The 12,519-nt window shown below is 39.6% G+C and overlaps 1 protein-coding gene across 1 annotated transcript in view; it reads right to left on the minus strand.

Moving 5' to 3' along the window:
- shank2b (SH3 and multiple ankyrin repeat domains 2b) overlaps positions 1-12,519 on the minus strand; it is a 204,809-nt gene that overhangs the window by 151,023 nt on the left and 41,267 nt on the right. The window contains exons 6-7 of the mRNA XM_022683849.2: positions 9,336-9,407; positions 998-1,106 (exon numbers count right to left, since the gene is read on the minus strand). Of these exons, the coding sequence (XP_022539570.2) occupies positions 998-1,106; positions 9,336-9,407 (181 nt within the window). The remainder of the gene's footprint in view (positions 1-997; positions 1,107-9,335; positions 9,408-12,519) is intronic.

The following is a 12,519-nucleotide window of genomic DNA, read 5'->3' on the forward strand; positions in this document are numbered from 1 at the left end:
CTCTCACTGACTGCTGACTTTATGTTTATATTTTAGGTTTAGTCTAATGTTATATAGAGTTTTACAGGGAAATACACTCACTGACTGCTGACTTTATGTTTATTTGGGTTTAGTCTAATGTTATACAGAGTTTGACAGATAAATACACTCACTGACTGCTGACTTTATGTTTATTTGGGTTTAGTCTAATGTTATATGGAGTTTTACAGGTAAATACACTCACTAACTGCCGACTTTATGTTTATATGTTAGGTTTATTCTAATGTTATATAGAGTTTTACAGGTAAATACACTAACTGCCTGCTGACTTTATGTTTATATGTTAGGTTTATTCTAATGTTATATAGAGATATACAGGTAAATACACTCACTGACTGCTGACTTTATGTTTATTTTGTGTTTTTTGTAATGGTATATAGAGTTTTACATGTAGATACACTCACTGACTGCTGACTTTATGTTTATATTTTAGGTTTAGTCTAATGTTATATAGAGTTTTACAGGGAAATACACTCACTGACTGCCGACTTTATGTTTATTTGGGTTTAGTCTAATGTTATATGGAGTTTTACAGATAAATACACTCACTGACTGCTGACTTTATGTTTGTACAGCTTCTACAGTCTATAATGGTGTTTACCCTGATTTGCATTTTCCTCACACGTGGTTTTAGCTGGAGTCGTATGCAGGGATTCTGGGTACTTAGTGTTTATTAGAAATGGTACTTAGGGGACTCGATTGATTATGTGACAATCCCGTGACTTTCTGTGCATTGATTGCATTTGACCAATCAATAGCACTATTTGTAGCTCCACTAGTGCTGCACACTTCTTGATTCTCAATTAAATAAGAACAAATCAGCTGCAGCCTATGGAGAGTCTAACATAATGATACTCACATAGAGGAAGCACAGAGAGGAAACTCAACCCAGCAGGTTATTATAGTTAAGCAGGACGTGCATGTCCAGAATCTGTGTGGGTTTTGTGTAATCTCTTACCCCCAGTGTCCGGGTCATGGTAGTTCGGGTCAAGGCCTCTCTCCAGCAACTTAGACACTTTATCCACCTGATGGTGTTGAATATGTTCCATAAACTTCCTCAGGTTGGCCTGAGACAAAAGGAGAAAATGAAGAGAGTGAGAATTCAATTGGGTGGAGAGGGAAAACAACAAATGATAGAGCAGAAAAGGGCAAGGAGAGAGAAAATAAGCAAGGAGAAAAACAGAATGAGAGAGAGAATGAAAGAGAGAATGGGCAAAAAGATAGAGAGGAACAGGAAGAAACATAGAATAAAAGAAAAAAGAGAGCATAGAGGTGCAAAAAAGAGATAAAGAAAGTGTAGAAAGAGTAGAAATAGAGTGAGAGAGAGAGAGAGAGAGAGAGAGAGAGAGTGAAAGCACAAGGGGTAAAAGAAAAAAGTTGAAAAGAAAGAGTAGAAAGAGAGTGTTTGTGTGAGAGAGAGAGATCAGAGAGAGACAGAGAGGAAACATAAATAAATGGAAGAAAGAAAAGGGAGAGAGAGAGAGATCAAAGGACAAGAGGAAACTGAATAAAAGGGAGTGAGAGAATAAGGGGTGCAAGAAAAAGATAAAGAAATTTTCGAAAGAGCAGAAAGTGAGTGAGAGGGAGAACACACAAGGGGTGAAGAAAGAGTAGTAAGAGTGTGTGTGTGTGTGTGTGTGTGTGTGTGTGTGTGTGTGTGTGTGTGTGTGTGTGAAAGAGACAGAAAGAGCAGAGGGAGACAGAGAAAGAGGAAGAGATATGGAAAGAGTAGTAGGAGAAAGAGAAAGAGAGAGAGGGAGAGAGGGATCAGAGGACAGGAGGAAACAGAATAAAAGAGAGAGAACAAGGGGTGAAACAAAGAGATAAGAAAGAAAGAAAGAAAGAAAGAGAGAGAGATTGTGGGTGTGTGTGTGTGTGTGTGTGAGAGAGAGAGAGAGAGAGAGAGAAAGAGAGAGAAAGAGAGAGAGAGAGCCCAAGGAGTAAAAGGAAAAGGTAAAGAAAAAAAACAGCCAAAAAAAAGAGAAAGAGAGAGACAGAGATATCAGACGACAGAAGGAAATGGGATAAGAAAGAGCACTAGGGGTATAAGAAAGAGATAAAAAAAGAGCAGAAATAAAAAAGAGAGAGAGGGCAGGCAAGAAAAGAAAAGAAACATCAAGCATCAGGAGAACAAGGAGAGGGTGAAAGTTTATTTAGCAAAAAAGACGAAGACAACAAGAAAGAAGAGGACACCCAACTGAATGGGGCAGGAAGTGATGGAGTGAGGGAGGTAGTGTAAGAGGAAATGAGTGATAGAAGAGAAGGGGAAGAACATGTGATGGGTATGAATGTTGGATGAGTGCGGGTCCCTGCTCAACCCCTCGCCTCTCAGCAAGAGGCCCAGAGACACATATGCTGCTTTACCAGGCCGGTTAAAAATAGATAGCAGAGCAGCTCCCAGTACAGAGAGAGAGAGAGAGAGAGAGAGAGAGAGAGGACACAGCTGACTGAAAAGAGCAAGTGAAAAAAGGGGAGAGATAGACAGAGACCACTGGGGATGCCACGCCAGACCACTAACACCTATCAACATACACTTCAGCTGCTGCCAAACAACCAAACACACACATATGCCCCCCCCCCCCCCCCCCCACACACACACACAAAATTCTAACTCCCACAGGAGCGACCTCACAGCCTCAACCCTGCGCCAAGAAAACAACTGGAGAAAAACATACATACATATATTTCCATGCCTGCCATACTGTCCACACTGACACTACAGGTATAGTGTCCAATACTGTATTTGAATAAACCCCAATCAACCTACAGCCAGTCAGTGGGTGTGTCAACCTGTAAAACTCATTAATACATACTTAAAATTAGCATACACATCCAATCAAACAATATACACAACATGCATTTAATGTAATAACTAATGCATAAATATTAGGGGCGTGACGAGATCTCGTAGCACAAGAGCACATCGCGAGATATTTCTCGTCAGGCTTAAACCTGTCTCGCGGGGCAAAAAAACAGTTAAGTGTGGACTTTTTAAGAGGGATCTGGCAACCCAGTAGCGATAGCGATAGAGCATGGTGGAGAGCAGCTCTCAGCAGAAGAGGAAAATTCGGTCTTTTGCATAGAAGATGCTTCTGCTACTTTTAAGTTGTCTGTCTGGCTGCATTTTGGCTCAAGTGGAAACAATAAACGGTAACAGAGTGACCAACAAGACACAAACCATATATAAATACTGTAAGAAAATTCTACACATGGCTGTTTCATAGACAGTTGTACTAATCCCCTAGCTCTGTCTCTGTTTGCACTTCAAGCATAGGCTTAATATGACTGGTTATGATTATGCATAGTTAAATTACAAGAGATTTAGGAGAAAAAAACACAAACCATAGGCTTAATATGACTGGTTGTGGTTTGCACTTATTGTTTGCACTATATATATTTTTTTAAATTCTTATTTCTATTTCTTATAGAATCAATGTGTGAGAGAAAAAATAAATTTGCGTTATATGATTTTGTCAAATAAAAATCTAGTTTTCAAGCCATTTTTCATTTTTGACGTTTTCTTTAAAATTGTATTTTTAAATCTTGTCTCGTCTCGTCTTGTTCTCGTGAACCCAATATCGTGTCTCGTCTCGTCTCGTGACATTAGTGTCACACCCCTAATAAATATCTATATTATCTATATCATATCAGTGATAATACTTGCTTATTTGCATTTGTTTCTTAATCACACGCATCCCTAGTTCTGCGCAGTACCGTGTACTATAGCTCACTACACATGTTCTTCAGCAATCGCAGCTTTTCAACCAGAAAACTCACTTTAAATAATTTAAACTTCAGCTTTAGCCCATGGCATCTAGCAGCTCTAAACCCATTAAAGTGCATCAACAAAATCCCTCATGGGTATCTTAACCACATCAATACAGTACGAACAGGGAGGACACACTAGGGCTGCATGAAATAAACAAATGCTAGGTTTGTAATTATTGGCTACTTTTTCTTTTTTCACACAATACAGCCTAGGCTACAGGTAATGACTTTACTCTCACTCAACTTTTCCTGGTAGACTGTATTCTTTAGACCAGCCATGTCACGTAACTGTATGTAATGTTATTTGCATATGTGGTCTATTTAATCATGTTACATAACGTGGACAACTGCGGCTTATAGTCAGGTGCAATCTGTGTATGTACAAATTCTTTTTTTAATTTTAATTTTTAATTTGTGGGTGCAAAGTCGAAGCACTAGAACCACAGATATGTTCAAAATAGCTTCATAGCTTCAAGACTCTAAACCAGGGGTCAGGCAATTAGTTTTGGCCGTGGGCCAGATATTTTTCAAGCCATTGCGTGACGGGCCACAAAAAATCAGTTTTTGGAAAATGAAGCAGGTAAAGGCAGGAAGAAAGGAAAAAAAAAACACACAGCTCCTCACTTTAGGATCGCTGTTCAATATACTACCGCTGTGCCAGCTAATGGATTAAGTTACAGATGGAAAAATGCCTTATAACGAGAAATAGGGCCCAGGAACGGGTGGAAAAACGAGAACAGGTGGAAACTAAAGTTGTGTTAACTAAAGTTCGCCAGAGAAGCTTTTTTTTTTCATTATTCTATGGGTCAAACAACCTGACCTATGCTCTAAACTGTCCTGTTACTTTTGGAGAAAACTCTACACTGCTGAATCTTTTAATGGCTTCTAATGGATCTAAGTATCTAAGGCCTTAAAGACCAGAAGTGGATTGAGCAAAATAGCTAATATGTATTCAAATCTCTGATCACTTTATCACTTTATTAGCCCAGCACATCCCTACATAAAACCGATTTTGGTATGTGGCACTTCTGACTATACCCTCCAGGACAAGGGTTGGCGCTCCCCATTCCTGGGAATTTGACCTCTGACACATGCAATGGAGGTTATGAGCGGGATCAGGCTTAGTAGATGTAGAGAGGGTTGGAAAACAGCAAGGAGTAGATCAAAATGGCCATATTATGGCTTAAGCCGGTAGAGGTTAAACCAGGTGGGAAAGCCACTACCCTCCAAATCCTTGGGCAAACACAGCATCAACAATAACCTCATGCTCATAACCATGTCATCACAGTCCTCCAACAGATGCCTCTCACTTGGTGTGAACAGCCGGCTCTGCTCATACAGGGAGCAGAGGAGCAGACGGGGCTCGCTGGCCGTGCTCAGGGTCAAGACAGGGAGGCAAGATCTAGACTAATGGTTTTTGCCTTTTCTCGAACTCCTGACATTTCCCTTCCACTTTCTCACAAATAAACAAAAACAAAGTAATAGGGTGCACACTCGTGACTTACAGCACAGCTGCAACACATTTCCAGACCCCACTCGGCATCCATTCAGAAAACAGGGCACCAGGCCACTTGGGGACGCTGATCCAGCATTCTCCACCACTCGTGATCTTGTGCGATTGCAAGCCTGTGTTTCTTCACAAATTGCACCCAAAACAAACCAAACACTCTATAATGCTACTCTTGAGTATTTTTCCTTACTCCCATCCTTAATCCCAAGTTTAGCCTGAAGTTTAGCCTGGAGGCTAATATCTCCCTTCGAGAGCTGTGTTTAAATGTTGCTGGTGTTTTTTTTCTTGATAGCAAGCACCTGTCCTTCATCAAGGGGGAATGCTCTCCAGTACAAATTAGGGGCAAATGAGCCCCTTTATAATTCCTTATTCTTTTGCATGTATGTCACTCTTAAATATTTCAGATGATCAGAATAATTCAAATATTAGTCAAATACAACAGAAGTTAACACAAAATTCAGTTTTTAAATAAAGGTTTTCATTATTAAGTGAGACAAAAATCCAGGGTTTGGCCCCCATTTAAAAGTGAACTTAACTGTGGTTTATCACAGCTGAGTTTAATTTCTCTAACCACACTTAGGCCTGATTACTGCCACACCTTTTCTCAATCAAAGAACACTTAAATAGACCAAAATATACTCAAAAATGGTGTTACTCAAAAGCTAGACATCAAGCCAATATTTAAAACTATTTAAAACAAATGAGAAAGAAAGTTAAGGAGATTTATCAGGCTGGAAAATGTTTTAAAGCCATTTCTAAAGTTTTGGGACTACAGCAAACTACTGTGAGAGCCATTATCCACAAATAACCTTTGTAAAAGTGGCTAGCCAACCAAAATTAACCCAAGAGCACAGTGACGACTCATCCAAGAGGTCACAAAAAAACTCCACAACAACACCCAAAGAACTGCAGGAAAGTTGTGTGTCCCATTACATTCACATTTAGCGTAAAAGTAACACCGCATTTCAGAAAAAGAAAATCATACCTACAGTAAAATACTGTGTGGTGGTGGTAGTGTGATGGTCTGGGGCTGTTTTGCTACTTCAGTAACAGTAAATGGAACCATGAATTCTGCTGTCTACCAAAAAATTCTGCTGGAAAATATCCAGCCATCTGTTTGTGACCTCAAGCTGAAACGAACTTGGGTTCTGCAGAAGGACAATGACCCAAAACACACCAGCAAATCCAATTCCTCCACTTGATTGCGGCCCAACTTTTTAACGCAGGGCAGATTTGATTTTTTTCTCTCGTAATTATAAAAAACCTTCATTTAAAACCTGCATTTTGTGTTTACTTATTTTGTCTTTGATTAATATTTGAATTTATTTGATTGTCTGAAACATTTAAGAGTGACAACCATGCAAAAAAAAGGGCAAATATTTTTCACACCACTGTATCTACACAACTGTATCTATCCAAACCCGAATACGCAAGCAGTACGTCATCTCCAGCAGTGTCTCCTCATATCACCTTTACTCTGCAGAACCCCTGCATTAGTCAGCCTATTCACCAGAGACCCTCCTCCAACCGCAGCTCCATGGTGTTTCCACAAAGGCCCGGCCGACTTCGACAGTCCTGATAAAACACCTTATTAAGAGAGTCAAAAAAGCAGAGAGTAAATGAGCTGAAGTTTTCTGCTGACAGAGGCAGAGGAACGGAGAGAGAGAGGGAGAGAGGGCTGGGAACAAACGACCGGGGCAATAAAGCATGAACGAGAGAGAGACAACAAAGCTGGGCTCAGGACACGCTCCACAGTACCCCTGCTGATGCTGCCGCTGCAAGACCCTCGCAATTAAAAGCTCACAACACCAGCGCTACGGGGCTTCTTCTGAAGAGAGGGAGTGAAGGGGAGGGGGGGGGGGGATGCGCATCGATCTACGAGCAAATATGCATGCGACTGCTTTAAGACAGACTTTCCCCATTGATAACAATCTCCGAAAGTTACGGAAACAAGCCAGGAATCAAAACATATGCAAATGCAGCATTCCGGTCGATGCATTATGTATGAACGCTCGCTTTAATAGTGTGAATTTGATATTCCTTCTTAAACAGCAGAGAGACACGCTACGGCTTCCTTTTGAATGCCTGTTTTTTTCCACACTCTCCTGAGCACCCAATCCTGCATGTAATTAAACACTTACGCATAAATATATAAATATGCAGCTTCATGTTAGGATGCTAATAATGGAAAACTGAATAGTTTATAGCTACTCAGCTACTCCATCAACTGACCAACCAATGTTGCAGACAGTATCTGATCTTTTCTATCTTTTTTGATCTTGATAAAGCAAAGACACTATCCACAAATCAAGCGCGGTTTATTGCCAATAAAGTGATGATATAATACATATCACAATACAGGGCTTCAGTATAATCTCTATACTGTATACTGCTATACTGTAAGCACGGCAATATAATGTTATCATTTAAATAAAATTTTAGGAATCATATTTATAATATTTAAAAATGTAACTTTTAATGCAGTCATAACAGTGAAATCTAACGACAGAGTAAAACACAAATATCTAGAAAATAATAAGAGGTAAAAGCTCTGTAATGTTTTATTTTTATTATTATAATTTATTCTCCCTAGTTTTTTCACTCATACTATTTGTTCTTTCTGTTTTGCATGTTACAGTTATTGCATTCTGGTCACTGTGTGTATTGTCTGATCGGTCGTGTGAATGTGTGTGTGTGTGTGTGTGTGAGGTGGAGAGAGAGGGAGTCTGGTCGTGTGTATGTATGTGTGCGAGGTGGCGAGAGGGAGGCTTGCTGTGTGAGTGTGTGTGTATATGTGTGAGGTGGCGAGAGGGGGGGGGGGCTCACTGTGTATGTGTATGTAAGGTGAAGAAAGAGGGGGGCTCGCTGTGTATGTGTATGTAAGGTGAAGAAAGAGGGGGGCTCGCTGTGTATGTGTATGTAAGGTGAAGAAAGAGGGGGGCTCGCTGTGTATGTGTATGTAAGGTGAAGAAAGAGGGGGGCTCGCTGTGTATGTGTATGCAAGGTGAAGAAAGAGGGGGGCTCGCTGTGTGTGTGTATGTAAGGTGAAGAAAGAGGGGGGCTTGCTGTGTATGTGTATGTAAGGTGAAGAAAGAGGGGGGCTCGCTGTGTATGTGTATGTAAGGTGAAGAAAGAGGGGGGCTCGCTGTGTATGTGTATGTAAGTTGAAGAAAGAGGGGGGCTCGCTGTGTGTGTGTATGTAAGGTGAAGAGAGAGGGGGGCTCGCTATGTGTGAGTGTGTGTGTTTAGCCCGAGTGTGAGTTTTACCCTGTTAGCTTGTTAGCTCGTTAGCCTGTTGTTATTCTGGCAAGGTTGTGGCTGAGAGTTCCAGCAATAAAGCTACGACTGTGAAAGTCTTTGTTGTCTATTATTTCAATGTTTCCAGCTGAACCCTACAATATCTTTTTACTAAGAAAAATGACAAAAGAGTTATACAGTGACTAGGATACATAAATGTAATCTGATTACTGGATTGGAAATAATAATGAGTTAGACCATTAACAATCATTGGGCTGTCCACTGTGGGTGTTACTGCCCTCAATAATAATCCTTTATAAATAGTAGACATACTGTTGTACCGCTTTCTTCTGAATGCATGTTTTTCTCTTTTACTCTCCTGAGTACCCAAATCCTGCATGTAATTAAACACTTCTGCATAAATATGCAGCTTCATATTAGTATACTAATAATAGCAAAGTCTCCAGTTTATAGCTACTCAGCTACTCCATCAACCGAGTACTGACTGCGCTTACATTAAATCAAAGCTGCTGTCCAAAGCAGCATTTCAGAGACGCTGCTCTCCACAAGGTTTTGATCTTGAAACAGCAAAGACATGCAAGCCTGGTTCGTTTTCCAGCCGGCGAAGTTCTGATGTGTTCAGCGGACATAGAGATATTGACAGTCAGCTTTTTTTTTTTTTATCATGGAAAAAAACAGTGAACAGTGGATCAAAACGTGTGCTATGGACTTTTCACAGGGCAGCATGAGATGAAAAAGTAAATATATAATAAAATCTCACCTGCGTGTGAAGCTTTTCAATCTGTTTTTCATTGACGTTTGCGTGCTGGTACACCCTGCTCTTGTAGCGAAACTGTGAGACAAAGGGAAAGAACAGAGAAAGGAAAAAAAAGACACGTCCATTACTCCATTAACTGCTACGATAAGTGCAAAAGCTACTACACATCTCACGCTTTTCTTGCTGCAGCTGCGTATAATGGAAGTGTAACATTTATCAGCCACTTTTGCACAAGATGCCTGCCTTCAAGTCAATGCTTTGATCTTTTTTAATTACATTTAATTACAACACTCAAAATAGACAAACCACATGGAGGACATAAACACCACAGCAGACTGAAAAGACCATCATCGCTTTTAGTTCCAGTACATAAACAAACAAAAAAAAAGACGGCACAAAGTAAGTGCACCCCTGAGCGTGGATGAACAGGCCAGAATTTAATTAGGCCCCAAGGACAGGGGCTGAGATAAGACGTTAAAAAAAAAAAAAACTGCCTGACATAATCAGCAGTTATTTATTTCTAGTCTTCTTCTTCTTTATTTCTCCAGTTTATACAGAACATGCAGTTCCGAGTGTAATAAGTGTCTTTACTGTGGTGGGACACTACAGTACACAGAGTGTAGGTACTCTCAAACTTCCTGATTTTACCTTATATTTATTGGTTTAGCTGGAAATGTGGAATTAAATTTTAGGGCCTTTGCTTTTTTTTATTTTGTACGTTATCTGTACACTGTAAGCCCAGATAAGTTGAATTTACTTAATAAATTTGAGGAAACCGGTTGCCTTAAACAAGTTAAATAATGGGTAATGAAAACTTGAGTTAGCATAAATTAAAACATCAAGTTATTACAACTAAAGGGAAAGTTTATTTAACTTTTTTATTTTTGTTATACTGTAAGAGCGGATAAATTAAGTTTACTTAACTTTTTTAAGGCAGCTGGTTTGCTCAAATATTTTAAGTAATGGGAATAAAAACTTCCCCATTCAGCATACATTAAGGCATCAAGTTATTACAACTAAAGGGGAAGTTGATTTACTTCTAAGGTAGCCCAGGGGGAATCACCTTCCATTATTACACACAAACACTTTAATTCACTGTACTACTTAGTTATTACAGTTTATTATTAGTATAGTAATTAGTTTACGGTAATCAGGCCTCTGCTTTCATGAATATATTTGCACATCTACATAATTATATATACAGGTATTAGTGGTGTATTTATTGTCTATATAGTCTTTTATCATTATTGTTTTTATCTTGTGTTTTGTCACTGGACTGGGTATATATTTATAAACTATAAACTAAAAAGTACTATTATAATGGAAATGGTATAGAATAGTTTAATAGTTTAAGGATAAGAAATGGCTTATCCTTAAAGAAACTAGGCTCCTTTGCTTTCTACACCAAATCCAAAGTATAGAATCTGCAACTTTAGACAGAACTCTGTTTCCACTCTCATATACAGTAAATGCAGACACCAAAGCAGCTATTAATCATTCGACAATTAATGTTAAAGTTTGGACCTTTTGTCCCAAAGTGAAGCAGAAATGCTCAGCAGTGCAGTTATTACAGGTAAAATTGATTATTGTACTGCTTTCTTAATAAAACAATGCATCCTCTGCAGGCTAACACACATTTATCTTCTAGGATAAGTGTTAAAGTTACTTTGCATCAGTTTATTGCTCTACTGCAAGTTTTACACATATATTTATTTTTATAGACATCATAATAGCATTTTTTTTAAATAATTTTATTTTAAATCTTTTTTCCCATTTTCTCCCAATTGTCCCACCCATTCAAATGCTATTCAGCTTTATATCCCTCTTCGCCTTGTGTTGTGATGCCACAACACAAGAAGGGTGAAGACTAGTACATGCCTCCTCCGATACATGTGAAGTCAGACTCCACCTCTTTTTGAACAAACTGCTGCTGATGCAGCATTGCCGAGTAGCATCACAGCACACTCGGAGGAAAGCGTAGCAACTCGGTTCTGATACATCAGCTCACAGATGCCTTGTGCTGATCAACATCACCCTAGGAGTGATGTGAGGAAAGAGCACCTTCTACCCACCCAGAGAGAGCAAGGCCAATTGTGCTCACTGAGGGCTCTGGCAGCTGATGGCAAGATGCATGACCAGGATTCGAACCAGTGATCTCCTGATCATAGTGGCAGCACTTTAGACTGCTGGACCACTTTGTGCCTCTCATAGCAGAGTTACAGAGATCTAGGTGCAAGCCCCTCATGAGAAACCAAAGACAATTGTGGCCAGAGCCTCAAAATGGCTAAAAAAGACAGACTAGTGACTTTAGATCAGCAGAAACTGGCCATTAGATTTCAGTCCAAGGTCCTATTCTTTAAGTCTTTGTTCATAAAGTGCTACACATGTTTATGTTAAGAAAAATGCAGCAATAATAATGCGAGAAAGCCATTAATGTGTTTCTTTGCTTGTTTTAATCAACTCTACACATTATTATGTAAGTGTTTAGGCGAAGTTACTGTTTTATTCTGCCAAAATGATTAGCAGGTAGAAGGCTGCCCATAGCTGTTCTTCGAATGTGGGCATTTGAAGTAATTAAAAGAACTTTAGAACCCTAACAAGTACAAAATTATAACTTCTTTATCCATTTAAACTCACAGAACTTACCAAATCTTAGCTTTTCAGTACCTGTCTCCATGTTTTTAAATAAACAGTGAGTTTCTTCCACACAGTTTGAGAGCAATGGTGGCTCCTGAGTGTACTCACAGGTGTGTGTGTGTGTGTTAATGGGTTAAAGGTAGAGCCCAAATTTGATCTGTGCCTAGCAAGTATAGTACACTGTATTTAGTTGTCTTGCTATATTAGCCTCATAGCTCTCGTGCCCATGTGTCACAAGACCTGCAGCAAAATATAGTCCGGCCCGGATTGTATTAATATTGCCCCGTTTTTCAATCTGCTGCACTTCATTCTCAAGAAGTGCTGCCAACTTTGTGATTTTGTCGCTAGATTAGCGTGTTATTTTTAAAAAAGCAAGTACTGCCCTTGAGCAAGAGGCACATCTAACTTGCTTTCTCTCTGTCTCTCTCTCTGTCTCTGTCTCTCTCTCTGTCTCTGTCTCTGTCTCTCTCTCTCTCTCTGTCTCTCTCTCTGTCTCACTCTCAGTGGAACAGTACATTCAGATGGAGGGTCTCATTTCAAGCAGATAGGT

Source organism: Astyanax mexicanus, chromosome 10, assembly GCF_023375975.1.
Source record: "Astyanax mexicanus isolate ESR-SI-001 chromosome 10, AstMex3_surface, whole genome shotgun sequence".
Taxonomy (NCBI): domain Eukaryota; kingdom Metazoa; phylum Chordata; class Actinopteri; order Characiformes; family Acestrorhamphidae; genus Astyanax; species Astyanax mexicanus.